Source organism: Melanostigma gelatinosum (genome assembly GCF_949748355.1).
Source record: "Melanostigma gelatinosum genome assembly, chromosome: 24".
Lineage (NCBI taxonomy): Eukaryota > Metazoa > Chordata > Actinopteri > Perciformes > Zoarcidae > Melanostigma > Melanostigma gelatinosum.
The window spans coordinates 7,348,908-7,368,577 of record NC_136657.1 but is presented as its reverse complement, the minus strand read 5'-3'; the positions used below and the strand labels follow the sequence as shown (position 1 = coordinate 7,368,577).

General features: G+C 47.8%; 2 protein-coding genes across 3 annotated transcripts; one reads left to right on the top strand and one right to left on the bottom strand.

The window, feature by feature from the left end:
• Positions 1-2,340: 2,340 nt before the first annotated feature.
• On the bottom strand, positions 2,341-8,620 carry LOC306797421 (cyclin-T2-like). 2 transcript variants are annotated; one of them, XM_079296779.1, is made up of 9 exons: positions 8,449-8,620; positions 7,616-7,697; positions 7,395-7,523; positions 6,802-6,862; positions 6,630-6,692; positions 6,436-6,481; positions 4,770-4,933; positions 4,387-4,457; positions 2,341-4,291 (listed from the first exon to the last, which is right to left on the bottom strand). In XM_079296779.1, the coding sequence occupies exons 1-9, from the start codon at positions 8,604-8,606 to the stop codon at positions 3,251-3,253; spliced, it is 1,815 nt and encodes a 604-aa protein (XP_079152905.1). In that variant the 5' UTR covers positions 8,607-8,620; the 3' UTR covers positions 2,341-3,250. The 2 variants fall into 2 exon arrangements, with proteins under 2 accessions (XP_079152905.1, XP_079152906.1); XM_079296780.1 differs by lacking the exon at positions 7,395-7,523.
• Positions 8,621-10,240: 1,620 nt separating this feature from the next.
• Positions 10,241-19,662, top strand: LOC306797215 (transmembrane protein 163a; the record flags this gene model as incomplete). Its single annotated transcript, XM_079296455.1, has 8 exons — positions 10,241-10,430; positions 11,319-11,438; positions 14,281-14,324; positions 14,402-14,493; positions 16,176-16,272; positions 18,752-18,863; positions 19,092-19,233; positions 19,566-19,662. 8 exons carry the CDS (start codon positions 10,241-10,243, stop codon positions 19,624-19,626), a joined length of 858 nt encoding a protein of 285 aa, XP_079152581.1. The 3' UTR covers positions 19,627-19,662.
• Between the last annotated feature and the right edge of the window lie 8 nt (positions 19,663-19,670).

The following is a 19,670-nucleotide window of genomic DNA, read 5'->3' as shown; positions in this document are numbered from 1 at the left end:
ACTTTCAATGGCTTCTAATCATGCCACTTTCACCGCACAATTTCCTGGCCGTCATTTGCATTAAGACTCATATGGCCACGAGTGCACCCGTATGCTGCTCCGCTGAAGGCCGCTGTTTGAATCGAAATTGCCCGCGTGCCATTTCCTGGTGGTCTCAAACAGTCAAATAACCCTCTATCCGGGTTATTTGACTGTTAATTAGGTGGATCAGGTCCTGCGAGCCCCCCCAACACACACACACACACGATTATTGTGACTGAGGATCACCTTGGATTCGTGGTATGAAAAGCAGCGTCCTGTATTTTTGGGAGGTTTTTTTCAAGGTTATTCAACAATGCGTCTTGTTTGCTCTCAAAAAAATGAAAATCCTCCCAAAAGCAGAGAAAACGATGCGGGATGTTTGTGTTGCTGCTGTTATTTGTGGTTCAAGGCCAAAGGTAATACTGCCATCTACTGGACAGGAGGCAGTTAAACAGCCATGTATGCACGAAGAAGGATTTATTGCCGTACACAACCTGCAATTCTCTGACAAATGAGCTCATTTCTATTCTTGTCCATTCGTCAAAAAGACGCTCTATGATTCGCCTTTTAAAAGTGCAACTTAACCATCAGTTTAACTTTTTCATTGTGAAACGATCATAATGGTGATCATGGTCTTGTGTCCGGGACGCTTGCACATGTTCCCGTGTTTTTCAGTTGTAATTAGAGCTTGGATGGCGGTTTTCCTTTCAGATGGCTCTTAATTCTGGGATTTGTTGCTCACAAAAAAAAGAAGAGAGCCTCTCGCTCATATCTCTTCCCTCTCTGCGGATTTATCGTGCAGTAGGCGTCTCTTATTCAGCCCGAGAGGTTGCCGAAAATAAATCACCACCCTCCCACCAGCGCGAGAATGTCCAGATGGTTGAGTTTTCACTGACTCGCTGCCCGCTGAATTTCCCCATTGTCTTCCACGCTAAAATTAGAAAGGTAATACTCGGTGAAAGCGCTGCGTCTGCTCTGAGGCTGCTGGTTAATGATCAGGAACTTGGATTTATGCTTCCACCCACGGACGAGCCGTCCGCGCCGCATTGTGCGAGAGCGCCAAAGCTTGAACCTTGAGAGCCCCCGTGAGGGGGTTTCTGTTGGAGGCACCGAATGGCAGGTTTCACTGACAAACACTCTTTACCGGCAAGAACAAAAGAAAACACAACAGCCCTCAAGGTAGTTTAGCTACTAAAAGACACACAAAAGCATCCGCAGATGTGAAAAAGCCCAAACTAATTTAAATATTATGCTCATGCGGTGGTTCAACTTGTGTTTCAACTTGTGTTTCCCATCACGCCTCATGACTCTCATTAACATTACTAATTCAGCAGCACAACTGCTAATCACCTCAGCACTCCGTTTTAAACACAGCCCGTACAGAAAGATGTCATACGTATTGTTCTGTGAGCAGCCCGCAACATAACCAAGGAATCAATCCACTGCGTGGAAGCAGGAAGTGGCCATTGTGCGCTCCGGTTATTCTTGATGGGAATTTTCTTCGGCGGCGTTTGACAAAGTGACTTATCTTCACATGCAGCGAGGGGCTTATATTCAATGCGGCTTAAATCCAATGTTATGCGGCTGGGATTAAACCATCTGCATGATTTGGCGCATTTCTTTTTTTTTGCACGCTATATGTGCTTTCAGGGCCAAAAGTAGGGGTTTGAGATTTTTTTTGTTTTTGCAATGAGGTCCGTTTAAGACGGAGTGAAACATGAGTCAAGCCGATCCCAAGTATTTCATGTTGACCGTGGAAGAGTCACTGTATATTTTCACTAAAGGTCCACTTACTAGCTTCTGCCAGAGCTTTCAACCAGTCATTGTCTTCCTCCGTTTGTTTAGATGTTTTGTTATCTCAGGTTTTATTTTTTCGGAATATTCTCCAATGTTCTCTCTCAGAGGAAGACAAGCGAGGTGCAGTTGAAAGCCTTGGAAGAAGCGAGTAAGTGGACCTGGGTTAAGTCTTTTGATTAGACGAACGTCAGACAAGTAGTGAGCTATTTTAAGCAAAAATATCATTGGGTTCGACGAAACGAGACATTCAAATTTGTCACCGTGGGGTCTGAACTTATATTTAACTACTTAACATGTTAAGGAATAAACAATTGACGAATGAGTCGGTCGATCCTTCGACGATGAAGTTGGTCGATCCATTGTTAAAAAGTTCTGTTCTGTTCAACGTCTTTACAGAATTGTTTGTCCTTCGAAACCAAACAATCAAACAGCAAAAGATAAATCCATATTTCGCGTCAGACACTTCAGAAGAGAAAATCGCTGTGATGTGTAAAAATGACTTTCACACCTTTTATTCGGGCTCAATACACAAATCGAGGACATGTTCATCAATACAGAGTCTGCTTTAGACCTCAAGATACACTGAATGAAAGGTCTGGACCGACGCAATGAACCCACAGGCTGAACTCTGAACTACAGTCCTATATACACAATCGTACTTTAGAGATCTGTATTTTCTGATAGTTAACATGTATCATACTGTATAGCCATTGACGAGGTGCAATCACGAGGCCGTCTCGCAAATTTGAGCCGATATATCTGAAATGCACTTTCACAGCAGATGTAACGTAAACTTCATTGGTAGCTCTGTGAAGAGTCTGCGCATTAAGTTCAGGTGCGGCCTTGGAAGTCCCGATAGACAGCGAACAGACAGCGAATGGGGTCGGCCTCACATTGTTTGTTTTTTACTATTGATGCCCTCTTTGAAATGGAAGAAGACCGCGTTTCCTACGACGGACGAGGTGCTGCATCTCCACGGATACAGGTAATACAACCCAAACAGAGGAAGATTCGTTCTTATATCAAAAAAGTTCAAGACCTGAGATTTTCAGTGGAACAAAATGTCAACATACAAAAAAAAAAAAAAAAAACTTCCTGTAAACTGTCACGCCGGCTGCGAACACGAGCTCTGCCTTCCCTTTTGTGTGACTTCAAACATGCACATTAAAACCATGAAGTCAGCTAAAAGAATGTTTAAAACCTCATTATGTCATGAACTTATTTGTGTTGTTGCAAGCTAGTAGTACACAGATCTGTGCACATCATTTCACTTTTTCTTTTGACAGCTTAACGAGAATCCTCAATAATCAGTGTGGACACGACTGAGGGCGACGCAGCAATTGCGATAACTTAAGACAAATAAATTTCTTTTAAAATTCTTTTAAACATGGTAATACCTTATTCTAGACGACACCGCGGGAGTCTCCGAGGGTTACAAGTTCATTCCTTGGGCACTTAGTAAAGAGTCCAGCATGTCGAAAGTGTCTTTGTAGTCGGTGTGTTCGCCGTTGGGGGGCAGCGCGCCGTTGCTCCCGTCGTGGCCGTGGTGCTCCATCGTCCGCTGGCCGCTCTCCGCCGAGTAGTGGGACAAGCCGAGGCCTCCTTTGCTCCTGCTGCTCTTGGACGAGTGGTGGTGGTGGTGGTGGTTGTTGTGATTGTGGCTGCCGGCGTCCGAGTGAGGCCTCTTGCGAGACGAGCCGGACGAGCCCACGTCCGGAGCCCTGATAGACAAGGAGGCGTTCTCTATTGTCCCTCTGCTGTTCCCGCTGAGGGAGTACGGGTGCGAGTGGCTGTGTTTGGAGTGGCGGTGCTCTTTGTGCTTGTCCTTCCCGGGCAGAGTCCCGCCCTGCTCAGAGCTGCCGTGGCGCTCCGACGAAACCTTGATCCTCATCTTGAGCTCCTCGCCCGCGGCGGAGCAGTTCTCGGCGTAGGACGGAGGCAGCCGGGCCTTTTTGGAGCCGCTTTTGTCTCTCCTGCCGTCGCCCGTGTGGCCCCCCTGCTGCGCCTGAGAGCGCTTCTTGTGGTGGTGCGAGGAGAGCGCCGGCGGGGCCGCGTACGCGTCCGTTCCCGGCTCGTCCTTCGCGCCGTTCTGTGGGGCCGGGTCCCCCGCCACCGCGTGTTTCTCCCTGTACTTTTCCAGAGTCAAGACTTTCTGCGGCCGCGGAAAAGTGGCGGCGTTGGCGGCAAGCTGCTGGTGTTTGCCGCCTTTTGTGTTCGTGGGTTCGTGTTTCACCAGCGGGAAGTCAGAGAGGTGCGGCTCGGAGAAGCTGTCGTAGCCGCAGCTCTTCAACTGGTCGCTCAGCGGCTGGTAGGAGGCGATGATGTTGTTGAGGGAGGGCATGTCCGAGGAGTCAGACGAGGTGGAGGGGAAGTAGGAGTTGGTGACGCCGGGGAGGCCGTCTAAGGACGTCCCCTGGTAGGCACTATCCCCCGACTGGCCGTCCATCTTTGGCTTCTTAGCTGCTTGAACAGCCTAAAAACAACACAGAACTCAACATGAGATACGGACACTTTACTGGTTCCAGTGACACTGCCTGAACTGCCCTCGTACAAGTATTAAGGACGTACCCTCCAGTTTCGTATCCTCTTCAGTTTGCTGGGCGTCTTCTCCAGGATCTGAAGAAACTCGTGTGTGAGCTCTGAAAACAATGAAGACAACTGTCAGCGGCCCCCTCTCCACACGGTTAACGCTTCCCTCTGATTCTTTCTGCCGATAAGGGCCGTGGCTGAGACTGCGACACATTGGCTACATACGATGAGGCAATGTCGGCAGTCCCGTAAAGACCCAGCGGCAGCAAGACAAATGAAAAACTTCAGGATTGATTTGGGGAAAACAGCTCGAGTTATTAGGAAAGTGACAACACCCATAGTCTCCCCCACCTAAAAGAGCCTCAAGCTCTTTCTACGAGCAAGAAAAACGAGTCCAAGAGACGGATTAAACCAGCTCTCACCGTCCAGCAGCTGCAGCGTCACGGTGCGGTCCACGTACTCCCACCAGTGCTTGCTGTCCGTGGACACCGGGATCTCCCAGTTGGACCACTTGCAGGCCAGGTGGATGCAGACGCACGCGACGACCGTGGGCCTGTACTGCAGGCAGAAGGTGGTGAGGTGCAAACTGCAGGGGGGGGGGGGGGGACAAGAAGCAGAAGAGAAATATACGACCGTCAGCTGGAGGCCTTTCACACAACACACACACACACACACTAAACATTTTAGACGGTTTAACGAGGCAGCATAAGCACACCAGATGCACACCGACAATCAAACTAACATTCTCACATCACACACACAGCCTTACCTTAAAGCACAGGAACAGCTAAGACAATCTAATTCTTAGGATATGTTCTTAAGTGTATGAACGACACACACACACACACTTTCATATGATACATTGAAAGTGGATTTATTGCGTTTTGATTTTAATTTAAAACATTAAAAACAGTGTTTCTAAATCTCTCAATGAGCCGTAAACTCCAGGAAATCACAACTAATAAACAAACTTAATTAAATCTACTGACTACTTGAATTAGCGTGAAAGGAGTAGTGCGTTTTCACTTCACAACATCAAACGTGGGAACGTTAAGACGGAGAAACACGGACGTTGATAGCCAAGACAAACACGCAGGCTTCGGGTTCTCTGCACCCTGGATCCCAAACTGCACTGCAAACTGGCTCCTGTGCACCAAAGCGTCTCAGAATCACTCTGACAGTTAAACGGGGACTCCCCCCCCCCCCCCCCCCTCAGCAAGTACAATGTCTCAAGTGCAACGCCGCTGTTTTACAACACAGGAATTGCGACGGCGTGTTTCTTTTAGTGTTCGTGCGAGTTGCATTTAAAGATATTAAACGGTGTTGGAATGCCGAACACGTAGTCCGTGTTCAGGTAAACACAGTTCTACACTTCCACCTAGACTCCATTCTTTGTGCATAACCCCAAATTAAGAGATCCTATCTACCATCATCTGCTGGGAACATCAATCTCTCAGAGTTGCATATCAAACTAGCCGCCTCTGTAAAAACTAAGAAGTGAAATAACAGCACAATAATATCAAAACTAAGCTGTGTGTGCGTAAAGTCAGAATCATTACAGCGCGAATCTTAGTAAACATTGCAGCCGCCACATTTCCTCTTTAAAAAGACAACAGCACTAGATCAGATATTAAAAACGGCATCACCACACAGAACAAGCATTCAGTTTGCAGTGTAGTTTGGCGGTTCATTGTTAGATCTTTTAGGGTGAAAAATGTGCAACAAAGAATTAAACAACTGTAAACTGTACTTACCAAAGCACTCTATAAGTTTAAGACTCTTTAGTGGCAATCTATATTCAGGCTACCATTTGAGTTCTCTCTTTAGACATGTGCACTCCGTACCGAACAACCGTGAGAGGCAAACGGCACCACTACACTCCATATTGTGCATTCGACCCCTCTGTGCCAACACGGAGCCCTTTGTACAATACACCGCACACAGCAGCCAGGCCCGGTACTTCCCCGCGCTGGGGGGTTCCCGGGGACCCGGGCCGCAAACAGGGCGTTGGACACAGGAAGGGGGGCCCTGCAGGACAGGAAGCTATAGTGTGCCATTACAGTGCAATAATGGGAACAGGATAATAACCTGTTGGTAGCCATGAAATAGGAAGTCTGTGCCAAGTCCTTGCTTGCTGTAAAAGAAGGAGAAAGTTCATTTTAGAACCGAGACAATTCTTTGGAGAGAGAAAAACAAATACGTTGCACTTCGACTAAACGGCGCAACATTGCGCTGTTGAATAAACAGTTCTTTGGAAAGTAAAGTGAGAAAGAAGGCGCTACCTCGCACTAGCTGGGAACACCTCACAACATCTGTGTGCGGATGATCGATTGTTATTTCAAAACCTGCAATAAAAGATGTTGAAGGAAGATGATCAGCCACCGGTGCCAACAAGTCAGTAAATATTAATGCCACAGTGGCTGCAATTCAAAACACACAAAATAAACCACTCACCCAGCGTTTGCAGCACGATTGTTTCCAGTGCTACAAGCTCTTGTGTCTGCTGCTGGAATGCCTGGAAACGTTCAATGAACAATTTGAAATCAGCACTCCTACAAAATAAAAGCATCACCAGCCGGAAACTGGAAAGGCAAGTAAAGAATCGACATTTGCGCATTTCACCTTTATGATACGAAAGCTTAACTGCATGGGCCTAACAGAGCCTTTCAATTTGAGGATGTCAAATAAATGGCGGAAAAAATCCTGTACGCTCATGTGTGGTGAAAAATGTCCGCTGGACTTAATACGTATCTTTGTCCTTTCTACCGACAAGAAATTTGAAGTAAAAACCATTTACAGGAACCAAAGGTGACGTCTTAGTTGCTTGTTTTGTCCCAACAACCAGTCCATAACCCATCTGACTTTAATTTGACTGTCATATTAGACAAAGAAAAGCAGCAATGTCTTTGCTGTTGAGAAATTGGCCTTTGTGTTTGAACAAATGACTCAACAATTAACCGATCGCAGCTGTTAACGGTTTCTTTTCTCTGCAAAAGCCTCACCGCCGAGGTTAAACTCCCCGACATCCTCGGTCGTAGTTGACTTACGTTGCTCTTAGTGTCTACGGCTGGCTCTTGTGGGTTAATGCAGGCGTGGGCTATTTTAATGACATGCTCCAGCTTTCTGGGCTGCTCCTCAACTTTAGCTGCCAGGAACAACGTAGTCTGAGAAATGACCTAGAGAGTGGAAGAAAAAAAACCCCAGTTCAGTTTTCACAGCCGGTGCCACCAGTAATTATGGCATCAGCCAACACTGCAGTGGTACTTACGTTTCTATGGAATTTGCTGAAGGAGTGGATCATATAAAACCTGTGCATGTATACTATAGCGGTGTTGATGATTAGTTGAGAACTGGGTGGGAAGTTAAGGCACAACACATGGAGGATATACAGTAAAAAATACATTAACAGCCTTGGTGAAGAAAACCTTGACACGTTAGCATCAAGCTAGCAAAGCGTGTGACATTCAATTCAATTTATTTTTGTACAGCCCAAAATCACAAATTTGCCTCAGAGGGCTTTACAATATGTACACGTTTGACATCCCAGGACCCTCACATCGGAACAGGAAAAACTCCCCAAAAACCCCTTTAACGGGGAGGAAAGAGGAAGAAACCTGTGGGAGAGCAATAGAGGAGGGATCCCTCTCCCCGGATGGACAGAAGTGCAATGATGACATGCAGGTTAAAACCCCCAAAATCAATCCATAAGCTTCAACTCGTACAAAGGCGTAATAGTGCATTTGTAACGCGGTGATACGTTTAACTTACATGTACAACCAGCAGCAGTAATCATGTGTCATTGATATCACTACACACAAAGCTAACAATGGAATCTGCAGCCTAAAGAGACAAAACAAAAGCTAAGCTAGCTACCAGGCCTGAATGCTTCCGGCTAGCTAAATCAAGACCCCGTGTTAGCTCAGTTAAATGGCCTGTCTTGACGGAGAGGAGTCTGTACGTGGCATCGAGAGCTTTTATGTGCGTTAAAGAGTTGACCTATGAATTGTAACCAGCCTTGCCATTCCGGCCCTTCTGTAAGCTAATGCTAACTCGAGCTAACCCGTATGTCGGCCGGCTAGCCGCTGCGGTCAGAAAGGATACACGTTGAGTCTCTGGCCTATGTCTTGGATCAAGTTGGCTGCCTGCTGCCGGTAGGAGAGCTCCCGGTCGGCCTCTATTCCGCCGCGTCGAGACGGCGTGTTTTCGAGCTGCTCCCGGGTGAAGAGCCATTTCGTAGAGGGTCCCCGGTGCACCGCCATTACGCTCCCACAGCCAAGCCCGACGGTGCTAGCATCGGGAGGGAGTGGGGGCACCGGAAGAACGAGCAGCCGAGGCTGATTAAAACCGGTTAGCCTTTTTCTGAACAGCGCCACCAGTGGCCGGAGGCGCACATAGCACTCATCGTTACTCATGCGCTATTGTTGCTGTATGGGATTACGTTTTGTCTACAATACAATGTAATACGTCAGATGTATTATATATACATACTTTCATCTTTTGACAGTCCGTCTGGTGTTTTCATTGTTGTATCAAATACAATATAGTTATTAAGGTTGAAATACCCGGATTAGCCACTGGGGGTCACAACTGTGCTTGGCATTATTGTGAGCCTTTAGAAACATTTGAAAGCTACTTTTTACCACTATTGTTTTAAAGTTGGTGCATGTCGATTGTAAAAATGTATCCCAATTATTCGCCACCAAGCCTGTTGAGCAATGACTCAAGAGTGTATTTGATTAATACGATAAGAGAAGCAGAAATAAATCGTAATGATCATAATACCCATAGCACCTTCTGGCCTGCAGTTCTATCTTTCTACCACTAGGCGGCAACAGAGACCGAGAACAAAATCCCTCAGGCCCCAGGTGATCTATCAAAACAAAGAAAATGTGAAGTGTAGGTTCAGGTAAGTAGGATCCCATTGTATAACAATTCTACATGCAACATGATTTGAAGCAAAATCATTAAAAAAATCATCATCATCATCATCATCACATATTCCACAAAGCAGGCGAACTTGTTATGGCCACCAAAGCAGCGCACGTGACAGGGTCCGGTCTGCACGTTCGCCGGCTCGCTCTGTCCACATGGGACAGGTTGTTTACCCCTCGCGCAGCGGCAGTTTTATTCGACTCCTGCGCGCGAGGACAGGTGTCGTGAACTCCACCGGGCTTACTAATTAGAGTCCAGGTGTGGCTATTTTCTCGACGTCGCAAAATGCAGCCTGTTGTGAATATTTAATTTTTTTTACTGCTCGTCCAGACTGAGCGCGTTAAGTTTGTCAGCACACGGTTTTTGACAGCAACATAGCCGACACTAGTTCCGGTTACCGCCTTCAAAATAAAAAGCAAGCCTTTTTCTTTTTATGGAAACTCCAAATTTGAACCTTAAAACATTCAGCAAATGATAAAAGAACAGTTCATATGTTTTTAAGTAGCCTCAGAAGTCTAAAATATAAAACTACTCAATTGGAAGTGAATGTTCTGGATTCCGAATTGGACCGACTCATGCTTTTCAAATGTATAACTGTATCGTCAAATACATGTGTAGTGGAGTAAAATACCTAATCAATAATTAAATGACAATTAAAACATCTGTAAAAACAAACAAAAAACCCCAAAAGGCTCAGATGTATTCTCTATTTGAACAAAATATAAATCTTCTCATTCTGTTTTCGTTGAAAAACAGGCGTTTGTTTTGAAGTTCACCATCTCTTCATTTCCGGTTTTGTTTCGCCTCACGGTGTGCAATTTGGCGTAACTGAACCTGCAGAGGAGACTCCCTCCCCTTCTCCGTCTCTGGGTGTCTCCCTCGTTAAAGCCTGCTCTTCTCGCCCAGGTGTGACATTTTTGGAGTGCCTCACGCAACTGGAACCGCGCGACCCGCCGAGAAGATGACGGACGCCGCACCGCCAGACTCCACCGCCGTCCCGGACCCGGTTGTAGTGGACCCCGCGGCGGTGAACGGACAGTGCGAGCAGACGGACTCCCAGCAGCAGGAGCAGCAGCCCGACACAGAAAGTCAGGGAGAAGGCTTCAAGATGGACCAGGAGATGAAGATAACAGACAGCGTGGAGGACGGAGGTAGGCGGTGTGAAATATGTTTAAAGTTCTTCACATCCATTCAGACTTGATGTAACACAAATCTTATTGTTATAGTCAATATGATACATTTTATTATACAATTTATTTGTGTTGTTGGAGATCAGAATTAATGGACTTTCTCCGGGAAAGGGATAATAACACATATGAATAGGGCCACGATCAATTGATAGAGTAATAAAGTGGCTGTAATTTACGAACTCCAAAAAAAAGTTACTGTCAGAAGATCAAACTAGACATTTTCGGCTTGTGACCTCTTACAAAAAGCAATGTTTAGTGCGGGGTCACGAATCTTCTCACATGGTTTCATTTCAATCCACCGCCTTGGCACGGACTGAAATATCTCATCAGCTATCGGGTGTATTGACCTGAAAATTCGTTCACGGTCCCCAGAGGATGAATCCGACTGGTTTTGGTGATCCCCCGACTGTTCCTCTAGCGCCTCCCGTAACGTTGAACGTGTGCTATTTTGAGTAAAAATGCCTCGACAACTTTTGAATGAATTTCCACGAAATTAGTTTCAGACATTCACGCTCCCCTCGGGATGAACCGCCCTCATGTTGCCATCACTTAGTGCTGACGACAGGTCAATGCTTTGGTTTAGGACTACATCGGGAACCAATGACAGTCCCGTCCACCTCAGCTGTATTTAGTTTTAAGTGCTAATTAGCAAATAAATAATAACCGCTAAACTTTAGCATCATTGTGAGCATGGATGTGCGTCGATGATGTTAGCATTTAGCACAAAGTCGCTAGCATAGCTGTAGAAACTCTATGTATCTTAGAAATATACAATAACTCTTGTAGCCCCATCCATATTATTAAAGTCAGTATCGTGTGTGTCACTGTGCCCTGGGTCATTGTCTGCAGGTCTCCTGGAAAGCAGTATGCGCCTGAAGCCCCACGAAGCGCAGAGTTACCGCAAGAAGGCTCTGTGGGTGTCCTGGGTCTCCATCGTGATGACGCTCATGCTGGCCATCGTCGGTTTCAGTGAGTACGGTCTTTTTCGACGAGTCTTCTGGCTCACAGGAAGTGATGCGTTCGAAGGCATCTGCGCAAAGCTGACGCCCGCCGCTTGGTTCTTCAGTCGAGGGACGCTTCTGTCAATTACCGTGTCGCCCTGCAGATCAATGTGACACCCGACACCTTTGATCAAACAACAAAAACAAATATGTCAGATATCTTAAAAACCATCACAGACTCTGCTCGTCTCTTGCCTGCCGCCACCACATCCCGCCGTGCTCGACCGATGCCTCTTCCTGCGGCGAATGCAGATTAGGCTGCTTGACGGACGAACGCGCGAAGAAGACGAGCTCTGCTGCAGCGGAGCTGAGTCACCTCAAACGCCGCTTTGCAGATGTGCAGATATACGAGTTTCCTGTCATGCAGGAGACTGAGAATATCTGCAGACTTCCATGTGCAAGCTGGACATGCTGTTCATGAGACCGGTGATCCGACTCGCAGCACATCCGTCATTACCCAACACTTAATTGGTTTATTTCGATCTCTGGCGCTCCCCAGAGAAATACAAGCCGACGTAGTGAAGAAAATCCAGCGGTTCAATGGTTCATTGGAGTCTTGTTTGAGGGTGAAATTAGGAATTGGAATTGGATTAGTCGGACCACTTGGGTCAGAGCGAGGTGGCTCAAGGTGCCGAGACGTTTCGTTTTGGAAATCAGAGCCTCTTCCTGAGTTCAGTCGGTGTTGTTTCAAACATTTTGCCCACTTCCTGTTCCGATAAGGAAGCGCTGGTCGGGGAAGCAGGACCGGAAGGCCAACTTCCGTCTTTGGTGTGTGTGTGTTTCCCAGTCTGGAAGAGGTTTGTTCATTGCAAATCGGGGAGTCGAGCCCCAAATAGTTGCAGATGCTTCGTGTTATTTTATCTATTAACACAATAACATCATTCATTCATCATCTTCTGTGTGAAGGTAATGTGATTGAAACATTGAATCAGTCCTCACCATTTTATATCACGTCTAAACTGTGTGACTCACTCGGATGTTATATCATCGAACGTCAATCAGCAAACAAGTTCCGCGATCACTCCTCAAACACTCGTTCACACGTCTGTAAGTCTGTCACTGGCTCTTGGGCAGCCAGCCAGGGAGCGCCATTGTAAACGAAGACCGTGTCAAACCAGCTGTTAGCAAGGCAAGTTTATTTGTACAGCACATTTCAACAACAAGGTAATTCAAAGTGCTTCACATAAAACCATTAAAAGCATCAAAACACAAGGCAAAAGAAAAGGAGATTTAAAAACAATTAAAGAAACAGTGTAAGAAATAAAATGCAGAAATGCAGGAAATCCTTGATATTAGCATCACACTCCTCCTGTTTCTACAGGATGAGGAAGAGGCATTCATAAAACATGTTTCAGAGGAAGAAGCGAATGGATCCAGGGCGTAGAAAGCACACAGAAAGAACTGGCTCCACTTTACTTCAAGCAGAAGTTTGACCTTTTGGCAAATAGATGGATACCACTCTCTCATCTTCAGGAGTTCGGCGTCACGTGACCCAGAATGTCACATCCAGCTCACCTTCTGGTGTCTGCAGAAAAAGAGGCGAGTAGCAAAGTGCTCCAGTGATATGCATAACGCCGCTCCAGAAACAATAAACCGGCAGAGCTCAGACGGTGTTTCATCTGCCTTTTCTTGTCAGATGTGACAAGCAGGGAGGAGGGAGGAGGGAGGGGGGAGGAGGGAGGGGGGAGACAGGGAGACGATAGGCTCGGCTTTGGCAAGCGGACTCATTTACACACGGTGTCTTCTCTCCGCGCTTAATGGAGGCGCTAGGAGGAGAGAGGAAGAAAAAACCGGGGGAGGAGGAGGAGGAGGAGGAGGGGGAGGAGGAGGAGGAGGAGGAGGAGGAGGAGGAGGAGGAGGAGGAGGAGGAGGAGGAGGAGGAGGATGCGTTTCTGAGTTTTGGCCACCAAGACGGGTCTTTTGGGGGTTTCCATCCCAAAATGAGACCTCTGCCAACGAACATCTTGTATAAAATAGCATGAAAGCAAGAATTTAACTTGCAAAATAAGAGCGCGGCGCGTCGAAAGCCTCACTCGCCTGCTACGTTCTCCTTCTTGTTATGCCAACTCTGGCAGATACGTGACACCTCGACATGCCATCATTCTCTGTTTACCTGCGGTTGAGCAGCTGTCAAGTTGTATTTGCTGAGCTGTTTGTCTGTAACCACACACAGAGGCACAGTTTAAATACAGAAGTTAAACTGGTTTCCACTAGTATCACAGTGCTCCTAACGGTATGTATTTCGCAGAACACCAGGTCTTTATGGAGATGGAAACATCTGGACATTTCCATCCCTGCAGATCTCTGATATGATTTGTCTTTTTAAACATCTACTCATTTGTATTCAAGGGTTGTTGTGTTGAAGTGCAGGCTTCATTCCTGTTTTTCATTTCGGTCAGTGCAAGTGGATGATTGCTCCTTCGGCCCAGAGAGCGATGAAACAATAAAGGTTCGGAGGACGGATGAAGGAATCATGATTTCACTGTCCTTGCAGCAGAGAGAAAGCGGAGGCGCAGGGAAAGAGATGTGTTTCTGCAGGGCTGAGTGTCTGGCCCCCAGTGAGCGTCGCTAAAAATAAACGTGGGCGGAGGAGAGGATCCCCCCCCCCCTCCATCTATCTATCTGCGCCTCCATCTCGTTCGTCTCTCCTTTCGCTCTCATCCCAGTTCCCCCCCGCCCCCGCCATGCAGAGTCCATGCCTGTATTACATATGTATGTCGGAAGATTGGGGATTAAAGATGCTTGTGTGTGATCTCCACATGAAATCACTTGTTCAGTATCTCTCTCTCTCTCTTTCTGTGTATCTCCAGCTGTGTCCATCATGCGCCACAGCGCCTCTGCGTTTGGATTTGCCGTAAGTCAACCGTAAATCCGCCACTTCTTTCTGCCGTAACGAAGAGAGAGTAACGCTGTAACTGTCCCCCCCTGCAGTTCGACGCCTCGCTGGACGTGTTGTCCTCGGCCATCGTGCTGTGGCGGTACAGCAACGCCGCGGCCGTCCACTCGGCACACCGCGAATACATGTGAGTACAGGCAGCGTAAAAACAAAAAGAGCAAGTCAGACCTGCCGCAGGAATCAAGTGTCAGCTGTGAGTGCACCTCAAAGGCCTGAAAAAGGTTTTCAATTCTATAAATCCCAGACATTCAAACCACTGAAAGGATGTATGGATGCAGTGTTAGGGAGGTCTCCCTGGAGTTTGCATGTGATTGTCTTAGAATAATTATTAGCCACCCATATGACCAAATATGATATGCATCCTGGTATCATAACTTATTTTTTCAAATCAATGTAAGAAGAAGATGGAGCCTTTCTTTTCAGCTCGCCCAGATGTTTTGATTTCATCTATGACGACCAAAACAAACCTATAAAAGTGATGAAATCCACTTTAATGTTTCCACACAGTGTCTAGTGTGTGTGTGTGTGTGTGTGTGTGTGTGTGTGTGTGTGGCCGGCTTTGTCCAGTAGAGGAGTGTGTCAGATAAAGGGTCTCTTCAGCTTTGTCAGCCTCGGCCCCGCTGGGACCGATCGCCTCGCGTCTTATCTCTGTGTGTGTGTGTGTGTGTGTGTGTGTGTGGAGGTCAGGTGGGCCTTTTCAGAGCCAGGTAAATGGTGAGGGTGCTCAAGCAGGCGACTGAAAGAGGGGGGGGGAGTGTAACGCAGCTGTCTGTCAGTGTCGCTGTCTATTTCGGTTCTTTTATTGTTTTTTAATTCTAAATTCATAACAGCTGAAAATCAAATCTCAGGGAGTCGTCGTTGTTCAGTCACTCAGTTCCAATGAGAGTTTTAAAGCTCATTAAAATGTCATCAGACAGCAGCCTTCATTATGTCACTTCAGCAGCTAATTGGAGAAATTCGGGGAGGCGCTCAGCCAGTAATTGGCTTCACCAAGAGGCCAGGCCTCCTGTATCACACACACACATTCATGCACAAATCAACACACAGGAAAGTGAGAATCACATGCAAGTAACTAAAACGCCCACACACACACACACACTGTCGCGTTGTGTTTCCTTTCTTCTGCTTTTTGTGTATTTGTTAGACCGTTGGTGAGGAAAACCACTGACAACCAGCGAATCGACATTCTTCTTCGTGCGTTCTCTCATCTGTCTGCGTTCGATCGAGGAGATGCGGCCGAGTAGCGGCGCCCAGGTACAGAGCGGTTGCCACGGTAACAAGCGTCGGGATGAGTGACTCGATGGATCCGTTGTTCCTTTCGCTGTACTTGTGTGTAGTCATGGAGTCATGTTTACATCCACTGTGTGCAAGACACAGCAGGGGGCGTGTTACTGGGGATGGTGTGTGTGTGTGTGTGTGTGTGGACTCCCCGGGGTGATGTCGGGCGTTGCCGTGGTTACCTCAGCCCACGACCGCCGAGTGTGGCTCGAGAAGATCTTTGTGGGTCGAGCACTCGCCGGTGGCCATGCGTGACCGGAGCATATGCTCCAGTTGTTGTTCCGTCTCCCTGGAGACCTTGTTCATTGGGTAGAAGGTTCCTAAAGGACATCTGCTGCTTCCTACCAAGTCTTCACGGAGCAGCTTGGCCCCGTACACCGGTGTGACACAGTTCACCGTCATCCACGGATTGTTGTAGGGGCAGTATAATTTAGTCTGAATCCCTTTCACTGTCTGGCTTCATACTTTGTGTTTGCGTAGTTCCTAATGTGCTCGTCGCCGCAGTTTACTTCCGTCTCTTCTCCTCCGCAGAGCCTGTGTCATCCTGGGCGTGCTTTTCATCCTGTCCTCCCTGTGCATTCTGGGTAAGGCCATCCACGACCTGGCCACCAAGCTGCTACCTGAAGTGGTAAGGAGTCATTCATTAACGATCAACACAGAACCGATTTCAGCAGAGCCGACGAGGCTGCAGGAAAGCATCAGCTCGTACAGATTAGAGTTAGTGGAGATTATGTTCTCGGTTTAACCCTAAAAGCTTTCAAATCTCTGTTATTGTGAAGTGGACAGTCAAACAGGGTGACTTTACGGGTTTGTCCGTCTCACTGGAGTCAGGGTGCCAGATGTTTGGTGGATAAGCAGTGATTACACTTTGTCTGTCCAGGACTCATCTGCTCTCCATGCTGTGATACCACCAGTCGGACGAGGGTTTTCTCTCAGAAAGCCTGTCGACTTTGTGCCCGTTTCTAACGACATCGTCGTGAGATCTGAGTGTACTCCTCAGTGTCCAAGACAAACGACATGCAGGCTGTGATTTGCATGAAGCGGCTGACGTAACATGAGTTATTGTGTTGCTGTGTTGACCTGGCAGTTCATGTGAGAAGGTGTCCGTCACGTAGTGCCGGTCACTGGAGGGCTGGTGGTTTGGGCCAAGGGGAGGAGCTCAGTGTGACTGAAGAGATGGACCGCTCTGGCTCTGGAAAGTCACAAGTGAGGTCTGGATGATATGGTTGCTTTATTTCATTTGATGTTGAGGAGGCAGTGTTGCATTAGAGAGTGTGTGTGTGTGTGTGTGTGTGGGGGGGGGGGGGGGGGGGGGGGACAGAGGTGTCACAGTGTTGCTGCTGCTGGATGAAGAATGTCACATATCTCAGGTGTGAAGACTCGTGAGCTTTCACACCTCCTGAAATAGCTTTACTGCCCCGTTGCAGAGCAGTAGTCATGTCTCCAGTGATGACGATGGTGAGGATGATGAGGATGAGTAAATGTTAGATCGTTACGCTTTGGTGAGCTGAATTGCCGTAGAGACCCACTGCCTCTTTCCACTATTGTTGCCTGTTTTAGTCTCCGATGTGATCACCGGCCGTGTAGAGTGAGCTGTATCTGCTGCACACGCTGCTATGCTTTGATACGAGGTGAGAGAGCAGAACATAACGAGAGTCATCAACAAATCTCTCACATTTTCTGCAGAACAGACGCACACCACGCTGAGAACGCCCCTTTTTTAAGAGTTTCAAACAGCCTTGTGCAACTCGCTCGGGCTCCAAATTCAATTAGTTTTCAAATGCTTCATTGAGGCATCGGACCGACTGTGTTCCATCTATTCATCTGTGGCTGCAGCGAGCAGCGAGGCGATAACAAAGGCGGAGTGTGGGAGCGGGCGAGGCAGACAGATTGTGTTTTTCTGAGTCTTCCGTCGCACAGCCCGGTTCCACCACGCTGGTTTCTGGTGCATCGCAGTCTGAGTTATATATAGAGCATCACAGCTTCACGCTGCAAATACGCTTCTGTTTTCACAGCCTGCCCTCTCTCCCTCCTCCTCCTCCTCCTCCTCGCTATGAAATGTTAATACGGCAAGCAGCTGCTTCGGTATGCAGCAGCGATGAAGAGGAGGATACAGACAGAGGGGGGGGGGGGGGGGAGCATGTTTGTTTCTTGACACCTGAAAGCTCCTGCTCTGCTGGTCCTCTGAGCCCAATTAATGTCATTTAGCGGCCAAAACGAAGGCGTCGTCGTCTTCACCTCGGCACTTCTTGTGACGTTAAATGAATTTGAAGAGGCCGCAGTGGCCTCTGAGAGTCGAGGGCACTTCCACTCAGAAAGCCCCCACGTCCAATCACCGCGATGAATAATACTCGTGATTGTAAACCAGGCTCTTGTTGGCCCCGCCCTGCCTGATCGGAACAGCTCGGCCCGTTTTGATATTCTGCGCGAGGAGCTCTGGAAGTCAAACGGAAATGTCAAAGCGCAGTGTTCACATTCTGGGCAGCGTCGGTCTGTCATGAGCTCCCTCGGGGGGTGTGTGTGTGTGTGTGTGTGTGTGTGTGTGTCCACATTTCCGTCCTTCGTGAGCCCAAAATGAGAAATGCTCAGACCCGATAGTCCCCCTGTTTGCATGTATTGAGAAGCAGCGTCTCCATAGTAAAAGCCTGCGATTTATTCCATGTCGTAAACATGTAAAACTGGCAAATTCTGAATATCTCCCGTCTGAGAACTGTCTGTCTTTGTTGGACTCGACGATGTTGTCCCCATGTGTTCACTGTTTAGAGGACGATACCTGTCTCAGGTGTTGTTTTCACAGCTGAGCCACAGCACCGACTCGGGTCTCTGCAGCATGCTGAGCTTCTCTCTCCATCTCCCCTCTGATGTCTGCGAGCTCGCCTAAGTAGCTTCTCATAGCTCCAAGGCCATAGTGCAATATTAATGCTGCCGCAGAGGCACTGAGTGCTCTGCAGCCCCCCCCCCCCCTCTCTCCTCCATCCATCCATCCTTTGTGCATGTACATTTCGGGCATTTTCGCTGACGCTCTTTCCAGTGAGATTCACAATCGGTGTGACAAGAAAGAAAACAATCGAAACTAACCCTTCCTCTCTTCCCTCCGCCTCCCTCAGGACGACTTCCTGTTCGGCGTGTCCGTCGTCAGCGGCCTGGTGTGCATCACCCTGGCCGTGATCAAGTTCATGATCGGCAAAGTGCTCACAAGCCGGGCCCTCATCACCGACGGTGCGTGCACACACAGATACTCAAACACCTTCTACTTCAGTCTGTCCCCTCACACATGCGTAGAAAGGCTTATTCACTCATTAAATACCATCATCACAGTGTGACACGCAGCGACTTAAACCGGCACGTTCCACATGACCACTGGACTCTTAGCAGGTGTCTGGGGAAGCCCAAAACCCTCATCAGTGTCAGTTGTTTGTCAAACGACTCTCGTTTGAACTTTCCCAGGATTCAACTCACTGATGGGGGGAGTCATGGGGTTCTCCATCCTCATCAGCGCCGAAGTGTTCAAGCATGAGCCCCAGGTGTGGTACCTGGATGGGTCAATAGGCGTCCTCATCGGGCTCATCATCCTCGCCTATGGAGTCAAGTGAGTGTTCCTAGAGATGATAGTTTTCTTTGCAGTTGCCCTGTCTGAATGAATAAATCACTGACTCCTCAAACTGCCAATTAAAATGAACCATGTGTGCATGCACAAAAAGATTCTGCACAACTTTCTCCAGCGATCGTGCACAAACATTGGGCCCTCAGATGAAAGGTTTTATCTCACTGCTGACGCGGTGAGATTTTCTGCCTTCAGCGAAAACATAAAATCAATTCATGTCCGTCTGCAGTGCAGAATGGGGATCAAAGTGCTCGCATCAACTGCCTGCGTTTTCTCTTTTTGCCTTCTAAAAAACGCCTCTTCTTCTTCTACCGCAGGCTGCTGATCGACATGGTCCCGCGGCTCCGACAAACCAGGAACTACGAGCGCTTTGAGTGACGGACCGCGGAGGGAGAGGAGGGAGAAGAGGGAGAGGAGGAGGG